Source organism: Nycticebus coucang, chromosome 9 (assembly GCF_027406575.1).
Source record: "Nycticebus coucang isolate mNycCou1 chromosome 9, mNycCou1.pri, whole genome shotgun sequence".
Lineage (NCBI taxonomy): Eukaryota > Metazoa > Chordata > Mammalia > Primates > Lorisidae > Nycticebus > Nycticebus coucang.
Window position 1 is genome coordinate 87,579,897 of NC_069788.1, and position 23,345 is coordinate 87,603,241.

The following is a 23,345-nucleotide window of genomic DNA, read 5'->3' on the forward strand; positions in this document are numbered from 1 at the left end:
TGGCTGCTGGATTGAAGGCCTCGGTGTGTTGCTAACTTTTCTAGAGGCTTCTGTCAGTTCCTTGTCATGTGTGCCTCTCCAGGGTGGCAGTTTGCTTCTTTTTTTTTTTTTTTTTTTTTTTGAGACAGAGTCTCAAGCTGTCTCCCTGGGTAGAGTGCCGTGGCATCATAACACAGCAACCTTCAACTATTGGGCTCAAGAGATCCTCTTGCCTCAGTTTTTCTATTTTTGGTAGAGATAGGGTCTTGCTTTTTGCTCAGGCTGATCTCAAACTTGTGAGCTCAAGCTAGCCTGAGCTCAGAATCTCCCTGCCATATTTATTATACTTACTTTGTAAAACACCTTATATTGAGTTTGAGACCAGCCTGAGCAAGAGAGAGACCCCGTCTCTAAAAATAGCTGCGTGTTGTGGTACGCGCCTATAGTCCCAGCTACTCAGGAGGCTGAGGCAAGAGCATCACCAGAGCCCAAGAGTTTGAGGTTGTTGTGAGCTATGATGTCACATCACTCAACCCCAGGTCGACTGAGAAGCTGTCTCAAAAATAAATAAAGAAGGCCGGGTAAGGTGGCTTCCTCCTGTAATCCTAGCATTCTGGGAGGCCAAGGCACATGAATTGCCTAAGCACACACATTCAAGACCAGCCTGAGCAAGAGTGAGACCCCCCCATCTCTAAAAATAGCCAGGCATTGTGGTGGGCACCTGTAGTCCCAGTTACTTGGGAGGCTGAGGCAGGACGATCGCTTAAGCTCAAGAGTTGGGGGTTACTGTGAGCTATGACACCAGAGCACTCTACTGAGGGTGACAAAACTTGACTCTGTCTCAAAAAAAAAAACCCAACTGGCTCAGCACCTGTAACTCAGCAACTAGGATGCCAGCCACGTACACCACGGTTGGCAGGTTTGAACCCGGCCCGGGCCAAACAACAATAACAACAACAACAACAAAAATACCTGGGTGTTGTAGTGGGCATTTATAGTCCCAGCTACTTGGGAGGCTGAGGCAAGAGAATTGCTTAAGCCCTAGAGTTGGAGGTTGCTGTGAGCTGTGATGCCACAGAGCTTTACCAAGGGCGACATAGTGAGACTCTGTCTCAAAAAAAAGAAAGAAAGAAAAGAAAAAAACACAGAAAATAACAAGCATAGGTAAATATGAAGGGAATGGGAGCCCCTGATACATTGCTGGTAGGAAGGTAAAACGGTGCAGTCACTGGAAAACAATTTGGTGGTTCCTCGATTAAAAGTTAAAGATAGAATTACCACATGACAGCAATTCCACTTCTAGATATCTAGCTAAAAGATTCGACAACAGGCCTTCAAATAAGAGCTTGCACATCAGTGTTTATAGCACTTCCAGTCACAGTAGCCAAAAGATGGAAACAAGCCACATTTTCATCAACAAATGATTAAACAAAATGTTGCATATTCACACAAAGGAATATTATTCGGGTATAAAAAGAAATGAAGTACTAATATATGCTACAACATGGATGATCCTTGAAAACATTATGTTAAGTGAAAGAAACAGACATAAAAGGCCACACATGGTATGATTCTGTTTATATAAAATATTCAGAATAAGCAAGCCCATAGAGACGAAAAGCAGACTAGAAGCCACTAGGAGCTGAGTAGTAAGGGATAGTGGAGAGTGGCTGCTGAACGATGGGTTTCTATTTGGGGTGGTAAAAAAGTTCTGGACCAGACAGTTGTGGTGGTTGCACAACAATGTGAATTCCCAATTTTTTTTTTTTGAGACCATCTTCCTTTGTTGCCCAGGCTGGATGACACGGTCATGGCTCACTATAGTCTTGAACTCCTGGGCTCAAGTGATCCTCTTGCCTTGGCCTCCCAAGTAGCTAGAACTACAGGCACATGCCACTGTGCCTGACTAATTTTTGTATTTTTTTGTAGAAAGAGGGTCTCACTATGTAGCTCAAATTGGTCTAGAATGCCTGTCTCAAGCAGTTCTGCCTCAGCCTCCCAAAGTGCTAGGATTACAGGCATGAGCCACTGTGTCCAGCCTTAAATTAATATGAGTCTTTTTTTCTTTTTTTAGACAGAGTCTCACTTTGTCACTCAGTACAGTGATACTCTCTGGTAGAGTGCCATGGCACTATAGCTCACAGTAACCTCAAGTGATTGTGTTGCCTCAGTCCCAAGTCACTGGGACTACAGGTGCCTGCTGCCACAATGCCCGGCTATTCTTAGAGACACGGGTCTCACTGTGGCTCAGGCTGGTGTTGAACCTGTGAGCTCAGGCAATCCACATGCCTCGGCCACCCAGAGTGCTAGGATTATAGGCATGAGCCACCAAGCCTGGCCTGAACGTACTAACTTAAAATTGTAAAAAAGGGGCAGCGTTGGTAACTCAGTGGGTAGAGCACCAGCGACATACACCAAGGCTGGCAGGTTCAAACCCAGCCCGGGCCAGCTAAACAACAATGACAACTGCAACAAAAAATAGCCAGGCATCATGGCAGGTGCCTGTAGTCCCAGTTACTTGGGAGGCTGGGACAATTCTTAAGAGAATTGCTTAAGCCCAAGAGTTTGAGGTTGCTGTCAGCTGTGACACCACAGCACTCTACCCAGAGCTACATAGACCATCTCAAAAATAATTAAGTAAATAAAGTAAAAATATAAAGAGGGACTTTACCTAACATACGCAAACAGTGTAACCTGATTCTTTGTACCCACAATGATTCTCCAACAATAAAAAAATAAAATAAAATTGTACACTTTAAAATGGTAACAGTGCTAAATTTTCTGTTATGTGCATTTTACCACAATAAAAAAAATAGGGAAGTTATATTAGGATACATTATTTAAAGGGATGAAATATATATGCCATTAGAATAAAGCTAAACTCATTTCTTATTCAGGGTAATTCTAGGAATTTCATGACATTGTTAGAACTAAGAAACACCACAGGGATTGATAGCTTATGCCTATATAACATAGGGGTTTTTTTTTTTTTGGTGGGGGGTAGAGTGCCGTGGTGTCACAGCTCACAGCAACCTCAAACTCCTGGGCTTAAGTGATTCTCTTGCCTTAGCCTTCCAAGCAGCTGAGACTACAAGCATCCACCACAACGCCCAGCCATTTTTTAGTAGTTGTTGTTTGGCAGGCCCGGGCTGGATTCAACCCCACAGCTCTGGTGTATGTGGCTGGCACCCTAGCTGCTTGAGCTATAGGCACCAAGCCTATAATATATTTTGTTGAAAATAGGGTGGGTAGGGCGCCAGCCCCATATACCGAGGGTGGCAGGTTCATACCCAGCCCCGGCCAAACAACAAAAATATAGCCGGGCGTTGTGGCGGGCACCTGTAGTCCCAGCTCTACTCAGAAGGCTGAGGCAAGAGAATCACTTAAGCTCAAGAGCTGGAGGTTGCTGTGAACTGTGACGCCACAGCACTCTACCGAGGACGATAAAATGAGACTCTGTCTCTAAAAAAAAAATATAAATAGATAGATATCTGGGTGTTGTGGTGGTCGCCTGTAGTCCCAGGAGGCTGAGGCAAGAGAATCGCCTAAACAGGGGTCCTCAAACTATGGCCTGTGGGCCACATGATGCAGTGTGATTGTATTTGTTCCTGTTTTGTTTTTTTACTTCAAAATAAGATATGTGCAGGGTGCATAGGAATTTGTTCATAGTTGTTTTTTTTTTTTTAACTACAGTCCACCCCTCCAATGGTCTGAGGAACAGTGAACTTGCCCCCTGTTTAAAAAGTTTGAGGACGCCTGCTTGAGGTTGCTGTGAGTTGTGTGACGCCACAGCACTCTACCGACGGCAACAAAATAAAACTCTGTCTCTAAAAAGAAAAGGAGGGCGGCGCCTGTGGCTCAGTCGGTAAGGCGCCGGCCCCATATACCGAGGGTGGCGGGTTCAAACCCGGCCCCGGCCAAACTGCAACCAAAAAATAGCCGGGCGTTGTGGCGGGCACCTGTGGTCCCAGCTACTCGGGGGGCTGAGGCAAGAGAATCGCTTAAGCCCAGGAGTTGGAGGTTGCTGTGAGCTGTGTGATGCCACGGCACTCTACTGAGGGCCATAGAGTGAGACTCTGTCTCTACAAAAAAAAAAAATAATAAAAAAATAAAAAAATAAAAAGAAAAGGAAATACAGTGGGAGTAGTGGCTCACTCCTATAATCCTAGCACTCTGGGCATCTGAGGTGGGAGGATCCCTTGAGTTCAGGAGTTCCAGACAAGCCTGAGCAAAAATAGAAAAATTAGCTGGGTTTGTGGGGCATGCCTATAATGCCAGCTACTTGGTAGGCTGAGGCAGGAGGATCACTTGAACACGGGAGTCTGAGGTTGCCGTAAGCTAGGCTGATGCCGTAGCACTGTAGCCTGGGCAACAGAGTAAGACTGTCTCAAAAAAAAAAAAAAAAAAATCAGCAACTTTCTGATTATCACAAAAAAATAGAATTATTCTGTTATATGAATTTTTCTACCTAAGGGTTTATAGTTCTCCCTGATGCATTGGCTGAGATCCTGACCCTGAACTTAAAAGCAACCTTGCAGAAACAAACCATATCTGAGTTACTGTGATTCAACAAAGCATGAACCATTCTAATTTATTTCCATTTCTACCCCCATTGGTATTCAGGCCATACCAAGTCACGTAAGTTAATTAACCTGCATGTTAGAATAATATATAGTCTGATTTGACTCATGCTATAAAATTAAATTTCTATGAACATTAGTGTGCAAAGGAGGAATACTTAGAACTGACCAAAGAATGAAATATTAAATTAATATTTGTCTTGTGAGCTATGCACAAATGCCTTATCAATTTACCTTTCAAATATAGTTTTAAAGAAGTAGTCATTCATTGCCATATAGCTTTTAATGAGTCTACCTTATAGAATATTTGTTTACAGAAAAAAAGAATTTTGCAAAACATAAAATTATTTTTAAATGTAATTTCTCACATTACAACATTAAGTTGATCTTTAGTTCTGTAAAGATAAATGATACAAGATCTTTAAAGTTTCACTGCATTTCAGGATTGTTCTTGAAGAGATACTCTGCCTACAATTAAAAGGAAAAAGAAAGGCATGTCAACCGTATTATTAGTCATATATATTTGTATTAGTAATGTTTATAATTTAAAAATAAAAATGAATAATAAAAATCTTATTAGAAACTGTGAATATATTAGAAACTATTTTCCAAATAACTAGATACACAGTTTTTCTATCTCAAGGAGTTTCCTGTTAAGATTCAGACATATGGGCTGCACCTGTGGCTCAGTAAGTAGGGCATCAGCCCCATATACTGAGGGTGGAGGGTTCAAACCCGGCTCCGGGCAAACTGCAACAACAACAACAAAATAACTGGGTGTGGGCAGCGCCTGTGGCTCAAAGGAGTAGGGCACCGGCCCCATATGCCAGAGGTGGTGGGTTTAAACCCAGCCCTGGCCAAAAACTGCAAAAAAAATAACTGGGTGTTGTGGCTGGCCCCTGTAGTCCCAGCTACTCAGGAGGCCTAGGCAAGAGAATTGCCTAAACCCAGGAGTTGGAGGTTACTGTAAGGTGTCTGATGCCACGGCACTCTACCGAGGGTGATAAAATGAAACTCTGTCTCTACAAAACATAAAATAAAAAGATTCAGACATATTATATTTTTACATTGTTATTAAAATAATTAAATTCCTTACCAGAAAATCAATGGGATCCTCTGGTCTGACCTTACAACACTCATTCAGACCCTGCATTAGAGTTGGCATGACATGGGTCATTAAATAATTTCTCAGGGGAATAGACTGAGCCTCCAGTAATTCTCTTTCTTCTCTTTTCACTTCCTCTAGTCGTTTATTCTACAAACAGAACATTTTGGGGTGAATTAAAATGTACAGTCAGAAGGGAGAACACTTTTCACACAAAATACCCCAGAGTGCATTAGAAACTGCTAAAAATGTTCACTACCTTGTGATTAAGATGGCATTTTCAACCCAGGGGGAAAAGATATAAACAGTGTTATAATAGCTGTCTGGCCATTTGGAAATAATAAACTGCATCACATCTTATTACACCAAGATAACTTCTAATTTCCCAATTGAAACAAAGTATAAAAAAAAAAAAAGAAAGAAAAGGGAAATCATAGAAGTACCACTAGAAAGTTCAGAGGATAGGGCAGCGCCTGTGGCTCAGTAGGTAGGGTGCCAGCCCCATATACCGAGGGTGGCGGGTTCAAACCCGGCCCCGGCCAAACTGCAACCAAAAAATAGCTGGGCGTTGTGGCGGGCGCCTGTAGTCCCAGCTGCTCTGCAACCAAAAAATAGCTGGGCGTTGTGGCGGGCACCTGTAGTCCCAGCTGCTCGGCAGGCTGAGGCAAGAATCGCTTAAGCCCAGGAGTTGGAGGTTGCTCTGAGTTGTGTGAGGCCACGGCACTCTACTGAGGGCCAAAAAGTGAGACTCTGTCTCTACAAAAAAAGAAAGAAAGTTCAGAGGATATTGGGCTAATGACATGGATTATTCCTTGCTCAGTATGCAGTCACCCTTTCTCTTAGGAATCATAATTCCTGATTTCCTCTGATAAATCTCCCTCTCACCCTAGTAGTTTGGTTTGGATGGGACTTAACCCCATTGGTCCAGCTACCTCCTGGCCTTGGATGTTAGAGCCCATCAGAGAGAGCCCAAGGATGAAGCCAACCTAGGGAAGGCAGAGCCAAGAATCCCAGGTCTGGTTATATCATTTGAGCCACTCTCAAGCCTTACCTAAAGCCAGCCCTATCCCTGGGTGTTTCTGTTACGTGAATCCACGCATTTTCTCTACGTCTAGGTCAATTTGAATTTGCTCTTCTATCACTTGCAAGATAGAGTCTTAACTGATAGTATTTGAAAGGAGGACTTTCTTGCCTGCCACAGTGGCTCATGCTTATAATCCTAGCACTCTGGGAGGCCAAGGTGGGTGGATTGCCTGAGCTCAGGAGTTCAAGACCAGCCTAAGCAAGAGTGAGACCCCTGTCTAAAAAAAAAAAAAAATAGGTGGTGTGGCAGCCACCTGTAGTCCCAGCTACTTGAGAGGCTGAGGCAAGAGGATCTCTTGACCCCAAGAATTTGAGGTTACTGTGAGCTATGACGCCATAGCAATCACTGAGGACAACAAAATGAGACTCAATTTCTTTTCTTTTCTTTTTTTGTTTTGCAGTTTTTGGCTGGGGCTGGGTTTGAACCCACCACCTCCGGCATATGGGGCTGGCACCCTACTCCTTTGAGCTACAGGCACTGCCCAGAGACTCAATTTCAAAAATAAAAAATAAAAAAAGAACTTTCTCATCAGTCAGCAAACCTAGAAATCAAAATGGGAAAAAGATTGATGGATTTGACTATATAAGCATAAAGCTTCTGTGTAGTCAGAGAAAATACAATAAATAATGTTAAAGGTTAAATGATGAATTGAAAAAAACATTGCAACACTTTATAAAAAGCTAGGATACTGGCTGGGCATGGTGGCTCACACCTATAGTCCCAGTGCCGTGGGAGGCCAAGGCAGGTGCATTGCCTGAGCTCAGGTTCGAGACCAGTATGACCAGCAGTGAGCCAGAGTAAGACCCCGTCTCTAGTAACATCAAAAGCAGCAGAGCATCACAAGAGGAAGAAGAAAATGAACAAAAAAAAGGAGTACATCAAACAAAGAAGAATGAACAAGCAAGCTGAAATTAAAAATAAAAAGGCTAGGATACTATGACGATATCGCCTCTGCTCACTGCCTTTTCTGGTCAACATTTCTGACCTCACCCCTACTAGACAACCTCCCTTTTAAGCCTCAACATTGGCAATTACCAATGTCAGAATTCCTTGAGAATTCCTTGAATTGGCTTGGGTAGGTTGTAAGGGAAGTTTGTTCTAATACTGGAATGGTGGTTAAATGACAACATGATGTATCATAGTATTTATCGTTTGATCATAATTTTTTTTTTTTTTTAGAAACAGAGTCTCACTTTGTTGCCCTCAGTGGTACAGTGCCATGGAGTCACATCTCCCAGCAACCTCCAGCTCCATGGACTTAGGTGATTCTCTTGCCTTAGCCTCCTGAGCAGCTGGGGCGCCCACCACAACACCCAGCTATTTTTTGTTGTAGTTTGGCCGGGGCCAGGTTCGAACCTGTCACCCTTGATATATGGGGCCGGCACCCTACTCACTGAGCTACAGGCACCACCCAATTATAATTTTGAATAGCCATCACATTCAAGATACAACTCTATCCTTACATTGCTTGATGTATATATTTCAGTAATGTAAGCATGACAAGTTAGAGAAATTGATCTCCAAAGCTCTTTCCAGTGTATGTAACTATACTTTTGTTATTATACCTGTATAACTCCCAGGCTGGTGTGCAGCAAATCGATCATAGCTCACTGTAGCCTTGAATTCCTGGGCTCAAGTGATTCTACCTACTGAGCCTCCTGACTAACTGGGACTACAGGTGTGCACTGCCAGGACCAGCTAATGAAGAGTTTTGTTTGTTTTGTTTTTTTGTAGAGACAGAGTCTCACTTTATCAACCTCGGTAAAGTACCGTGGCATCACACAGCTCACAGCAATCTCCAACTCCTGGGCTTAAGCGATTTCTCTTACCTCAGCCTCCTGAGTAGCTGGGACTATAGGCGCCCGCCACAACACCCGGCTAAGTTTTGTTTTTTGTTTTTTTTTTCTGCAGTTTTTTTTTTTGGCCAGGGCTGGGTTTGAACCCGCCACCTCCAGCTTATGGGACCAGCGCCCTACTCCTTGAGCCATAGGTGCCGCCCTGTTTTGTTTTTTTGAGACAAGCTGTCACCCTGGGTAGAGTGCTATGACATCACAGCTCCCAGCAACCTCAAACTCTTGGGCTTAAGCAATTCTCTTGCCTCAGCCTCCCAAGTAGCTGTGACTACAGGCGCCTGCCACGAGCCCTGCTATTTTTTGGTTGTCGTTGTCATTGTTGTTTGGTGGGCCCCGGCTGGATTCGAACCCACAAGCTCCAGTGTATGTGGCTGGCACCCTAGCCACTTGAGCTACAGGCACAGAGCCTAATGAAGAGTGTTAAGCAGGGAACAGCGGTGGATCTGCATTTTAGAAGAATCACCTGCCAGTGGTGTGGAAATAGATTGGAGATGGACAGGAGTGGAAATGGGGAAACTAATGCAAAGGCACCCCATAATTCTGTTGAGAAACACTGACTCTGATCAGGAGCAGTAGAGAGGTGTGGACAATAGCAGGTGTCAACTCTGCTATTTTGGGAAGCGGAAATCACTTACTAGATTCAGTTCTAATATGAGGACTAAAGAGGGGTGGAATGAGGCTAATCACCCAGGTTAAATGGATAAATGGAGGAAAATCACATCAATTCACAAGGTAAACATATAATAAAATATTAAACATTTACAGGGGGCTTGGCGCCTATTGCTCCGTGGTTAGGGCTCCATCCACATGCACTGGGGCTGGTAGATTCAAACCTAGCCGGGGCCTGCTAAACAAAAAATAAAAAAATAGCTGGCCATTGTTGTGGCAGGGGCCTGTAGTCCTCCCTACTAGGGAGGCTGAGGCAAGCAAATCACTTGAACCCAAGAGTTTGAGGCTGCTGTGAGCTGTGATGCCACGGCACTCTAACAAGGGTGACATAGTGAGACTCAGTCTCAAAAAAAATAAACATTTACAGCGACCTGTATTATTGCTATTAATATTTTGGGATGGGATCTCACTCTGTCATCCAGGCTGAAGTACGTAGTATCATCATAGCTCACTGCAACCTCAAACCCTGAGCCCAAGCAATCCTCCTGCCTCAGCCTCCCCAATAACCGGGACTACAGGCACACGCCACTAAGCCTGGCAATTTTTTTTCAGCCAGTCTGGTATTGAACACCTGGCCTCAAATGATCCTCTGTGGCCTCTCAAAGTGTTGGGATTACAGGCATGAGCGACTGTTCCAGGTTAGGGATGTGTATTATTATACTACTGACAATGACCAGTTTTTGTTATTGATACATATTTTTTTTGAGACAGAGTCTCACTTGGTCACCCTCGGTAGAGGGCCATGGCCTCTCATCTCACAGCAACCTCAAACTCTTGGGTTCAAGCGCGATCCTCTTGCCTCAGCCTCCCAAGTAACTGGGACTATAGGCGCCCACCACAACACCCTCTATTTTTTTAGAGATAGGGTCTCCCTCTTGCTCAGGCTGGTGTTGAACTCATGAGCTCATGCAATCCACCCGCCTTGGCCTCCCAAGTGCTGAGATTACAGGCGTGATTAATCAAATATTATTGATATTTAGCAAAAGATCAGAATGGTACATGTGACAAAAAATAAACAAAAACCTTATGTGGGCTATTTCTATGACGTTTCTCTACAGCAGGATGGGAAGTGGAATTGGCCCAAATGGCTTTGCCACGTGCCCCTCCTGACACAGACACACAGACTCACTCACACTTACCCACTCCTCCCAGCGAGCCAGCTTCTCCGCCATCTCCACAGCCTCATTGTGTTCACGTTCTGCCTCCTCAGCAGCCTCCTTGGCTAGGCGTTCCTCTGCAGCCTTTCGCTCCTCTTCTGCCTTTTCTTCATCTGTTAAACCATAATTTCGAGGTTCCCCAATCTCTTTGATGAGCTGTTTGATAGCAAGTCTATTCTGAGCATCTTCAAGTTTTCCTACATCTTTAAATACCAGGGGAGAGATCAACACATGCTTATATTCTAGGCCTGCCTGCAATTGGGAAAATTCTTTATTATTATAAACTTGTGATAGTAAATTATGTAAATTACCACATTGGGGTTTTCTAATTGCCAGCATAGTTCAGAATTTCTTCCCTCGTGGGCAAATATCAGACCAGAGTCTGAGAGTCATGGGTAGGAAGATTTGGACTTGCATTTATAAGTCCTAACAATCGCTGCTGATTTGAGTGGAGGGGTGGGGGAATGGGTCATCTCAAAAATTATAAGCTCTCCATCCCCAGAGGGATTCAAGCAAAGACTGGGACACTTCTTTTAGAAACCCCGCATTTGTTGGAACCCAGGCATCAGATAAAGGTTCCTTATGTTGGCTCAACGCCTGTAGCTCAGCAACTAGGGCACCAGCCACATACACCGGAGCTGGTGGGTTCGAACCCAGCCCAGGTCTGCCAAACAACAATGATAATTACAACCAAAAAATAGCCGGGTGTTGTGGCAGGTGCCTGTAGTCCCAGCTACTTGGGAGGATGAGGCAGGAGAATCACTTAAGCCCTAGAGTTTGAGGTTGCTATAAGCTTTGACACCACAGCACTCTACCGAGGGCGACATAATGAGACTCTATCTCAAAAAAAAAAAGACCAAAGAGGGGCAGCGCCTGTGGCTCAAGGAGTAGGGCGCTGGTCCCATATGCCAGAGGTGGCGGGTTCAAACCCAGCCCCGGCCAAAAACCGCACACACACACACAAAAAAAAAGACCAAAGAGACACAGAAGAACAGCTTATTGATGAACACTCTTGAAATCCCCACAAAGTCACTAAAGTAGTAAACTCTATAGCACTCTCTTGGGCTTGCCCACGTGGTGTCTACAGAGAGCTGTGTAGAGCAGATGCATTTACTGAGCCCCTCCAGTTAAGCCTCTGGGGAACTGCCTGCCCCACCTCCATCCCTGCCACTGCTGTGCCCTGCCTATGTGTATATGGCCTTGACCTAGGCCAGGAGCACTGACAGGATCTAACATGGGAACAGGGGAGGAGCAGAAGCATGCCCTTAAAAAGGCAAAAAACCTCTCCCTTCCCCTATCATTGTGGTATACATGGGTCACTCCATTTTTCACCATGTCTTGAGAGACTTTCAGGATCAAGCAATTCCTGGGCAAGAAACAAAAGGAAAATCGTCCCATTTCCAGTGGATTTAGGTGAAAACTGCTGATAAAATCAGGTACAACTCCAAGAAGAGATACTGAAGAAGAACCAAGCTGGGTCAATAAGGAACTGCAGGTGAGATGGTATACATATTTATGTGTCATCAAGGTCCCTGTCATCTTCCCATCAAGTTGAAAATAGCACCATTATCTGGACAGTTGGGACACATTTTATTGTGAAAATAGTTTTTCTCATTGTTTATATACTATGTACTACGAAACTCGTTCAGTAATAAATATGTGAGATGGGGTGGCGCCTGTGGCTCAAGGAGTAGGGCGCCAGTCCCATATGCCAGAGGTGGTGGGTTCAAACCCACCCCCTGCCAAAATAAATAAATAAATATATGAGACCTTTTGTTTGGGGAGGGGGAAAGCATAAAAATCTAAAGAAACACAGTCATGTTTGGTACCTCCTTATTGCCTGACTGTGATGTGTTTCTCTCTGTTTCCTCTGAGTAACTACAGCCTTAATGTCACTTAGTGCCCTAAAATGTTTTGGGAATGGCTCTATTTTTGGAGAAAGGGCTTATAGGGAACAATTTTCCCCCTGGAGCAGAGGATCTACATAGGGTGGACATCTAACCAAACTGTGACTGGCCATTTTGTGTGTGTGTATGTGGTGCGGGTTAACCTGGAAAAGGGTAAAAAATGTTTTCTGTGTCTCTAAAACTGATGTTTTTTTTTTTTGAGAGAGTGAGTCTCACTTTGTCACCCTCAGTACAGTGCCATGGCATCACAGCTCACAGCAACCTCAAACTCTTGCGCTTAAGCAATTCTCTTTGCTCAGCCTCCCAAGTAGTCGAGATACAGGTGCCCACCACAACACCTGGCTATTTTTGTTGTTGTTGTTGTAGTTGTGATTATTGTTTAGCAGGCCCTGGCCAGGTTCAAACTCACCAGCCCCAGTGTATGTGGCCGGTGCCTTCACGACTGAGCTACAGGCTTCCAGTCTCTAAAACTGATTTTCAACCAGTTTGCCATGAAAGGATATTAGTTGTATGTAAAAATTTGTAAAGATCTGGGCAGTGCCTGTGACTCAAAGGAGTAGGGCGCTGGCCCCATATACCAGAGGTGGTGGGTTCAAACCCGGCCCCAGCCAAAAACAGCAAAAAAAAAAAAAAACTTGTAAAGATTATTATTTGTGGTGAGATTAAAAAAAAAGTTTGAAAGGAGTGTACAGTGCAATAAAAAAGGTTGAAAAACACTCCACTAAAATCTCCACCACTTTTCTTGGAACTTAAACCTGCATTCCTGCTTCAGGCCAAAGGTCAGGAGGGGCAGGGTTGTGTCCTCTGTGCTCTGTACCACAGGAAAGGGCTTAAGGGAATTATCTGTAGAGGTCACAAGATTATCTTAGCTGAAAGATGGGATGAATCAGAACCAGCCCATAAACTATAGCTGAATAGCAGTAGCCTGAAGCTAACTTCTCTTTGCTTCTCCTCAAACCGCTTGTCTGTGTTCTTCTGATGCGGCATCTGTGCCAAGTACCAAACTTTGGTAACACTTCTAGGAATGTGGAATTAGAGTCAAGTCCAGCTCTGGGCTTGGGGCCCAGTGTAACATCGTAACTCTGGGGCCTAGGGGTGGCCTCAATCCACCACATGGGGAGAAGAGGGAGAGAAGGCTGTCTGGGCCAGAGAGAGAAGATGAAAGAAACAGAGAGAGAGGAGGGTCTAGACACACAGAGAGAATGTGGCTCCCAGCACCTTTCCAAACCTGCTTTCCAGACCCTTCTGAGGTCAGTGACATTCCTGGTCTTGAGACACCCTCCTCCCACACCTTCCTCGTGACGTGTTTCTCCCTTTTCCTTTTATGTTATCTCTCAGTTGTCAGTATGGAGAAGAGGTCATGGGCACAAAATGAGAGAGGAACTCAATGGCCATTCATTCATTCCTCCCTACTGAAAAGGTGACAATCACTACTTTTCTGAAATTTGGGTTTTTTTGTTTGTTTTTGTTTTTGAGACCGAGTCTCACTACGTTGCGCTCGGTAGAGTGCCGTGGTGTCACACAGCTCACAGCAACCTCAAACTTAAGCCATTAAGCCAATGGGCTTAAGCCATTCTCTTGCCTCAGCCTCCTGAGTAGCTGGGACTACAGGCGCCTGGCTATTTTTTTATTCCAGTTGTCATTGTTGTTTAGCAGGCCCCCAACCCCCACCCCGGGCCAGGCTCAAAACCATCCGCCTTGGTGTATGTGGCTGGCGCCCTACTCACTGAACTACAGGCACCAAGCCCAACCTTCTTTCTTTTTTTTTTTTTTTTTGAGACAGAGTCTCAAGCTGGGTAGAGTCGCCCTGGGTAGAGTGCCACGCTGTCACAGCTCATAGCAACCTTAAACTCTTGGGCATAAGTCATTCTCTTGCCTCAGCCTCCTGAGTACTGCGACTACAGGTGCCCACCATAACACCCGGCTATTGTTTGGCTGTAGTTGTCATTGTTGTTTGGCAGGCCTGGGCTGGATTCAAACATGCCAGCTCTGGTGTACATGGCTGGCGCCCTAGCCGCTGAGCTATAGGCACCAAGCCCCAACCTTATTTCTTATTGCTACTATTTTTAACACTCTTAACCCTATAAACCTGATTACTTTCCTATTTCACAGATGAGAAAACTGAGGCAGAGCCAGAATTGGCATCAGCTCTCTTGCCTCCTTCTAGCATTAGCCCTTGTCTCTAAGCCTCCTAATACTTCAGGATCCAAATGCTGTCCCATCTAGTGAGAGAAAGAAGGCCCAGTGGGTTGACTAGGCCAATGAGCTTCCATCAGTCAGGAGGCTTGTTGTTTCTCATCAAACCCAGATGAGGAATAAGCAAGATATAGAAAACCAGAAAGGAAGTTCAGGGGTTGACCAAGCCCATGGGAGATTTAGAAACAGCTATAAAAGTTGAGCTTTGGAGCCCGGAACGATAATGATGATGAGGTTGATGCAAGGTCATATTTACTTGGGTTTGTGCTAAGCTCTGTTATGTGTTTACAGGAAACAAGCAGGAGTGTCATGAAGAGCTGTTTGCTTTTCTAGGTAGCTATGGGGGTGGGCTAGCTGGTCTAAAGGTCAACAGGGCATGTGAAAAGCACCGGTGCCTGGCAACATGACAGGGACAGAACATTGCCCATCAGGAACCTGGAGGAATGGCCCAAAGCAGCCAGCAGCAAAAACATGTGTCTTTGAAGTGTCCTTCAAAAAACATGCCAATTTATCTTATGAATACATGTTTATATATATCCATGTTTTTGTGTAATAATAACACCCTCCCACCACCAAGTCCCTGTGTGAAATGACTCCCCAGGCATGCTCTTTATCCTGTGGTTTCCTGTGCCCTGGCACATGGTTGCACTCCTCCACTCTCCCTTAGCTTCATAATCCCAGTGAGTCGGGCACCAGGGTTTACTAGGAGTACAGGGCAGTCCTGCCTCTCAACCTTCATATTATCCCTGAATTCATTTCATACCAATATGTATCGGGTGGATTTCAATTTCGTCAAAATAATTAAAGACAGTCTCATCTTCGGTATTGATGTCCCGGTAGTTGCTCAGAGCCCGGAGGAATCTGTCCTGGCTGTAGTGGGTCCCTGCCACGAAGCTCTCAGGAAGATTTATCACCCGCTCCTTCAAAAACTCATCGGAAGCATCCAGTGCACAGATGAATTCTGGGGAGAGGAAGCAGCTCCAGAATTGGCACAATACAGAGGAGCTAACTAGAAGGGTGCTTGCTGATAAACCAAATGAACTAGCAAGGCTGCTGCTAACCAACATGTCTGGTTGCCAGCAGTGACTTCCTGTTGCTACAAATAACCCGTCAAGTTGGCCTTCTTGCTGCCTGTCATGGAGGACTAATACATGCAAATCACCACACTCCCAGTGACCACCCTGTGAAATCCAACCAGTCAGTATTTTGTGCAATCTCTTTTCCTTCCTTTCTTTCTCCCCCTTTTCCTTCCAATAAAATCAGTGGAAATTGTAAATGACAAATGTCTGAAAACCAAGTTATATCATCAGCTTCCTGGTCAATCCTTCCAGTACAATTATTATAGGGTCCCAAAGAGAGCCGTGGCTGTGAGCAAACTGCTTTGATGGCCAGTTTGCCAAATTATAAAAATGCATTGTATAATTAATTAATTTAATTCCCCTTGGAATTTAATTTCCATGGGTCCATCTCTTTCCTCAATTAATGCCATTGATTATGAAGCATTTATGTTCAATACAACAGGGTCAGGTGCTTATCAAATTTGACACATGGATCATACTAATGACATTGATCAATTTTCTTTTTATTCTTTGAGACAGGGTCTCACTTTGTCACCCTTAGTAGAGTGCTGTGGTGACATAACTCACAGCAACCTCAAACTCTTGACCTCAAGAGATTCTCTTGCCTCAGCCTCCTGAGTAGCTGGGACTACAGGTGCCTTCTGTAACACCCAGGATGTTTTTTTGGTTTGTTTTTTTGTAGAGACAGTCTCATTGTTATTGCCCTCGGTAGAGTGCCATGGCATCCCCCAGTTCACAGCAACCTCCAACTCCTGGGCTTAGGCAGTTCTCTTGCCTCAGCCTCCCGAGTAACTGGGACTGCAGGTGCCTGCCACAATGCCCAGCTATTTTTTTGTTGCAGTTTGGCAGGGGCCAGGTTTGAACCCACCACCCTTGGTATATGTGGCCGGTGCTCTACCCACTGAGCCACAGTGCTGTCCAACACCCAGGCTATTTTTAGAGACAGGGGTCTCACTGTTGCTCAGGCTGATCTTGAACCTGTGAGCTCAGGCAATCCACCCGCCTTGTCCTCCCAGAGTGCTAGAATTACAGGCTCAATGAGCCACCATGCCCGGCCCTGTGATTTTCTTTTAAACTATAAAAGCAAATGTTTCTCCACCTTCTAGTACAAATTCAATGAATATTTGTTGAGCAAATGGGAGATTAAAATGTGCATTAGTGAAATAAACTTTCCAAGTATGGTTGCTATTCTCGGGTGTTCTCAAAAACAGGACCAGAGAACACTGATGCCCAGGTCAGTGTCAGGTGTGTTGCAAATAAGTTGATACCTTGATAACAAAACTTGGGAATAATTTGACCTTTACTCTAAAATTGTATTAGTTTAGCACATAATAATGCCCAACTCATTTAGATGCAGCCTATAATAATCAGCTTTCTTGAGTGGGTGAGAAAGGTTAAGTGTACGGGGGGAGAGCCCAGAGCAGGAAGTGCCCATGAAGCATGTGGAAGGCATGTGAACATCATCTGTCATATGTGTTAATAGTGAAAACAAGGGCTGAAGACTGAGCATGTGGATAATACTCTGTAAATCCATACTGATCTGACCTGCTGTGCTCATCTTTGACCACTGGATTTTCCTGAGTCATACGTTTTGAAGAGAAAGAGAAATATCTGAACCCCAAAATGGTGGTATAGTACTGAAATCAAAATTATGTCAATGGATTCACTGGAAATGTAAATAATTTAAGTTCCATGATGTCCGAAATCTATTAATAGCCAGGCATGGTGGCTCATGCCTGTAATCCTAAAGCTTTGGGAGGCTGAGGGGGGTGGATTCCTTGAGCTCAGAGCTTTGAGGCCAGCCCAAGCGAGAATGAGACCCCATCTCTAAAAATAAAGTAATTTTTTTTTCTTTTGAGACAGAGTCTCAAGCTGTAGCCCTGGGTAGAGTGCTGTGGTGTCATAGTTCACGGCAACCTCCAACTCTTGGGCTCAAGTGATCCTCTTGCCTCAGTTTTTCTATTTTTAGTAGAGACAGGGTCTCACTTTTGCTCAGGCTGGTCTTGAACTCTGTGAGTTCAAGCAATCCACCTGCCTTGGCCTCCCAGAGTGCTGGGATTACAGGTATGAGCCATTGTGCCCAGCCTAAAATAAAATTATTTATTTATTTATTTATTTCTTGAGACAGTCTTATTCTGCCACCCTGGGTAGAGTGCCCTGGCATCATTGTAGCTTATAGCAATCTCAGTCTCTTAGGCTCAAGAGATTCTCTTGCCTCAGCCTCCCAAGTAGCTGCGACCATAGGTGTGTGCTACCACTACCTAAATGAAATTATTAATTTTGTTAATAATGTGATAATTTGGGCCAGGCACGGAAGCTCACGCCTGTAATCCGAGCACTCTGGGAGGCTGAAGCAGATGGATTGCCCTGAGCTCACAGGTTTGAGATCAGACTGAGCAACAGCGAGATCCCATCTCTAAAAATATCCAGGTGTTGTGGTTGTGGTGGGCAGCTGTAGTCCCAGCTATTTGGGAGGCTAAGGCAGGAGAATCTGGCTCGGTGCCTGTGGCTCAAGTGGCTAAGGCACCAGCCACATACACCTTAGCTGGCAGGTTCGAATCCAGCCCAGGCCTGCCAAACAACGACAGCTGCAACCAAAGAATAGCCAGGCGTTGTGGTGGGTGCCTGTAGTCCCAGCTACTTGGGAGGCAGAGGCAGAAGAATCGCTTGAGCCCAGGAGTTGGAGCTTGCTGTGAGCTGTGATGCCATGGCACTCTATCCAGGGTGACAGCTCTTGAGGCTCTGTCTCCCCAAAAAAAAAAAAGAGAGAGAGAATCTCTTGAGCCTGAGAGTTGGAGGTTGCTGTGAGGGTGACAAAGTGAGACTCTGTCTCAGAAAAAAAATAAATAATGTGATAATTTCAAAATATAATATTATATCTTTTTTCTAGAATGATTAGGAGATGGAAAATCGCAGTTAATCAAATACATGGATACAATTAGTGACATCTTTGGCTTTTAAATTTTAAAAGAATTTTAATATGATAAAATATGCTTTCCTTGTCTAGATGATTATTTTAAAACATCCATTCATTCTCTTTATCATTCAGAGAGAACTTCAGAAGATTTTGCAACTCTGGGAGGCTGAGGCAGGCAGATTGCTTGAGTTCAAGACCAGCCTGAGCAAAAGCGAGACCCTGTCTCTATTAAATATAGAAAACCTAAGGCAAGAGGATCTCTTGAGCCCAAGAGTTGGAGGTTGCTGTGAGCTATGACACCATGGCACTCTACCCAGGGGGAGAGGCTCAAAAAAAAAAAAAAAAAAAGATTTTGCAATATCTTGAGATAATTATTCATTAAGTCTATTATCCTCGTACTGGCTAACTGGATAGCAAGTAATGTTTTTTTTTTGTTTGCTTGTTTGTTTTGTTTGTTTTGAGAACCAGTCTGTAGCTGTCACCCTGGGTAGAGTGCCGTGGCATCACAGCTCATAGCAACCTCCAACCCTTGGGCTTAAGTGATTCTCTTGCCTCAGCCTCCCAAGCAGCTGGGACCACAGGCGTCCACCACAACGCCCAGCCATTTTTTATTGTTGTTGTTGCAGTTGTCATTGCTGTTTAGCTGGCCTAGTCTGGGTTCGAACTCACCACCTTCAGGGCATATGGCCTGCACCATAACCACTGAGCTATGGGTGCTGCCAGCAAGTAATGGATTTCTGCTTGGTAAGATTGTTCATAACAAGGACGTCACTGTATGTGGTTATCTGGGGTCATGTGAGAGTCTATATTTTAAACAATTTTTCCATATTCGTCAGGTAGATATAATTTTAAACTTGTTACCTTCACTTAGGAAACCTGAAATGAATTACCCTGGATATAAGCTAATAGCACTGGTAAAGTACAATGATCAGTCAATAAGAGAACACTGCCTAGAACTTGGATTATTACAGAGTGGAATGTGTCATCACTCAAATCAGGCATGGATGCTTGTATTAATCATATTTTTTATTGTCTTCAGGAAGGTCCTACAGATCTGGGAGAAGACTGCTCCTCTCAGGGCTAGCTAACACCTAAAGATAGTAAGCAGCTTGTTTAGGAGAATGCCTCTCATACACAAGCCCCCTGCTGCCTCTATCTAACTCTGACACACCAGGCCAGTATTTCCCTTTCACTAAATCATCCCAAGACCAGGCACCAGGCAACAACAGACCTCTCACAGAGCTCACAACAGCCAGTCTTAAGCCATTTACTGGGGCCTGCCTTGCCTTTCCTACAGAAACCCCAACAAAGGCTTTGGCCTCGACCTTCTCCTCCCTCCTCCTGTCTCCTGAGCAAACCTGGAGCTGCCCACATGGACCCTTGTGGGATGATGTTCTCTCTTCTCTTGGGAAATTTAAGTAATAAATTCTTTCAATGGCATTGACCTCACTTAGTGACCTCCATCAATTAAAATCCCACAGGTATGAATGCAACAATGTTCTCATTTCTTTCAGGAAGATAGAAAAGAAAGACAATTTTCTGGGAAGAGTTTGACTTACTAACAACAGACTAAACATTGCAAATAGATTATATCTTAGACATATTTACACTGTATCCAACAAAGAGAGGGAAGCCCAGTGGACCATGACTGAGAATCATCGATTACTTTACCTCTGTTTCCATCTCCGTATCTTTTATTAATTCTGTGTTTTGGAGGCAGTAGAGTGAGAAGATCCAAGTTTGAATTTAAATTTTCATTTACCCAGGGAAATGGTCTTGGATTTATCATTTGGCGTTAGCTTCTGGATCAGGTAGACATAAATGTGATTCCTGCTTTGCAGGATTGTGGAGAGGCTCAGTGAGTGCCTGGCACTTGACAAATTATTAGTTGAGCTGAAATTTATCCAGTTACCTCAGAGGGAACATTATGATTTTGCAAAGAGTGAACAGTACCCAGAAGTGACCAAACTCATAAACTTGACAGACTGGGTCATTTAGAGTAACCAACTTTTACTTTTTAGCTTTTTCTGAGGTACATATTTCTTTTTCTTTTTTTTTTTCAGGAAAAATATTTCTCTTTTTTTCCAAAAATTGCACCAATATAAAGCAAAGTTCTAGTTGATGCGAGCGTGTTGTGTAGGTGTTAGCAGTACTGCCCTCACTATGGCTCAAGAAAAGGATGGCGCCTGTAGTCCCAGCTACTCGGGAGGCTGAGGCAAGAGAATCACTTAAGCCCAGGAGTTGGAGGTTGCTGTGAGCTGTGTGAGGCCACGGCACTCTACCAAGGGCAATAAAGTGAGACTCTGTCTCTACAAAAACAAAAAAAAAAGAAAGAAAAGGATGCTTCTGAGATACATATTTAAATTAATGGGAACTCTGAGACAATCTGTCCCTTTGGCATTTCATGTTTCTGCCCCTTGTTTTAGAGCACTTAGGCAAACAAACAGTAATATCCATCCTCAGGATGACTGCTCTCTGGGGGTCATAGTGCTCCCACAAGCTTTTCTGAAAGCTGTCTCTGGACCAAGAAGACATGGTGGAACATGCTGGCTCACACCTATAGCCCCAAACCTGACACCTGTGAGCAGACTCGTGTTAGTTACTACCTTGTGCTAAGTTTTTGAAAATAGCTTTTTTTTTTTGAGATAGAGTCTCACTTTGTCACCCTCGGTAGAGTACTATGGCATCATGGCTCACAGCAACCTCAAACTCTGGGGCTCAAGCGATTGGATTCTCTTGCCTCAGCCTGCAGACTAGATGGGACTACAGACGCCCACCACAATGCATGGCTATTTTTTTAGAGACGAGGTCTTGCTCTTGCTCAGGCTGGTCTCAAAACTGTGACCTCCGACAACCCACCCATCTTGTCCTCCCAGAGTGCTAGAATTACAGGCGTGAGCCACCTTGCCTGGCCAAATTAGCTATTCTTGTATTAATCGTATGACTCAAAATTATTCCCTATGAGTATACCTCATGCAAACTGACTACAAACAACAACACTTGTTTTGTTTTTTGAGACACTCTGCTGCCCCAGGCTAGAGTACCATGGCCTCATCCTAGCTCATAGCAACGTCAAACTCTGGGGTTCAAGCCATCCTCCTGCATAGCTGGAACTACAGGGGCCTGCCACAACTCTCATTTTTTTTTATTTTTAGTAGAAACGGGAGTCTCACTTTTGCTCAGGCTGGTATTGCACTCCTGAACTCAAGGGATCCTCCTGCCTTGGCTTCCCAGAGGGCTAGGGTAATAGGTGTGAGCCAGCATGTCCCACCAACAAGAACACTTTTTAAAGTTCATGGGAAGGTTCTACTTCCAGTTGGGGCGCATGAAAAAAATAAAAATAAAGTTCATGGGAAGGTCACAAGAAATGCCTACTCAGGCTGGGCGTGGTGGCTCATGCCTGTAATCCTAGCACTCTGGGAGGCCAGGGTGGTTGGATTGCTTGAGCTCATGAGTTCGAGACCAGCCTGAGCAAAAGAGAGACCCGTGTCTCTACTAAAACTAGGAAATCTGAGGCAAAAGGATCTCTTGAGCCCAAGAGTTGGAGGTTGCTATGAGGTATGATGCCACGGCACTCTACCCAGGGCAAAAGCTTGAGATTCTGTCTATAAATAAATAAATAAGAAATGCCTGCTCAGGGCCAGGCTCAGTGGCTCATGCCTGTAATCCCAGCACCCTGGGAAGACGAGGCAGGTGGATGGCCTGAACTCACGACTTTGTGACCAGCCTGAGCTACAGTGAGACTCCACCTCTAAAAATAGCCAGGTGTTGTGGTGGGCACCTGTAGTCCCAGCTACTCAAGAGGCTGAGGCATGAGAATCTCTTGAGCCCAAGAGTCGGAGGTTGCTGAGAGCTATGACCCCAGGGCACTCTACCAAGGGCGACAAAGTGAGACTCTTGTCTCAAAAAAAAGAAAGAAAGAAAGAAAGAAATGCCTGCTCAGCATAAGTCAATCCTGTTGTGTAGGAGAAGTTCTTTATGCTTTGCTTTCAAAGTACTTTGAGAAACCTCCGTGTAAATTATGGGATAGACCAAAACTGCTGTGGAGTTAACAGTGAGCCAAAAAACCTTTTACTTGCCCAGTCTCAATTCAGGCTCTCAATGTCTTCTAGAAAAGATAATAGCATAGCTAGCACCAAAATAGGACAAGAAAGGGGCTGTGGTAGCCCAGTCCCTATTGGTCTCACCAACTGACACAGAAACCAAACCATCGACAGATTCGCTACTTTGTACTTTGTTACACTACAGAGCCTGGAACCACCTAAACAAATGCTCTCACAGGGATTTCTATTCCTTCCAGAACTTCAACATCCCGGATGTTCACCCTTAGTGCATTGTCTAGTTTGTAAGTTTTGTGTTGGGTGGCGCCTGTGGCTCAAAGGAGTAGGGCGCTGGCCCCATATACCAGAGGTGGCAGGTTCAAACCCAGCCCCGGCCAAAAACTGTAAGTTTTGTGCTTGAGTGTATCTTGTGAATGTTTTTCTAAAAAAGAAAAACCTACTTTATTTAGGTTTACTTTGCACAAAAGAAATGTTGAACAGCATCTCTTTTTTAAATGTGATCTTAGAGAAATATCTTAACTTACCAGGTATAATTAATTTATCATAGGGAAACATTTTGCCTCTGACTTCTTCCTCCTCCTCCTCATCTTCTTCTAAATAAACAAACAAAACAAAATATTTGTCATCATGGTTATTACCATGTTGCTACTATGGATTACAGCAAAAAATCCAAGTATCTCAAAGAACAATCACTAATGAAAACTAGCCATACCTAGAACATGTATTTCAGAAATATTCTCACAACCTAAATGTGCACT

At 44.3% G+C, this 23,345-nt stretch overlaps 1 protein-coding gene and 1 long non-coding RNA gene across 4 annotated transcripts in view; one reads left to right on the top strand and one right to left on the bottom strand.

The window, feature by feature from the left end:
• Positions 1–4,908: 4,908 nt before the first annotated feature.
• AK7 (adenylate kinase 7) overlaps positions 4,909–23,345 on the bottom strand; it is a 113,407-nt gene continuing 94,970 nt past the window's right edge. Inside the window, exons 14-18 of the mRNA XM_053602959.1 lie at positions 23,112–23,180; positions 15,294–15,491; positions 10,410–10,630; positions 5,656–5,814; positions 4,909–5,027 (exon numbers count right to left, since the gene is read on the bottom strand). Of these exons, the coding sequence (XP_053458934.1) occupies positions 4,989–5,027; positions 5,656–5,814; positions 10,410–10,630; positions 15,294–15,491; positions 23,112–23,180 (686 nt within the window). The 3' untranslated portion in view covers positions 4,909–4,988. The remainder of the gene's footprint in view (positions 5,028–5,655; positions 5,815–10,409; positions 10,631–15,293; positions 15,492–23,111; positions 23,181–23,345) is intronic.
• LOC128594282 (uncharacterized) overlaps positions 11,709–23,345 on the top strand; it is a 77,490-nt gene continuing 65,853 nt past the window's right edge. For all 3 annotated transcript variants that reach the window (XR_008382528.1, XR_008382527.1, XR_008382529.1), the window contains exon 1: positions 11,709–11,922. This is a non-coding gene — a long non-coding RNA (uncharacterized LOC128594282). The remainder of the gene's footprint in view (positions 11,923–23,345) is intronic.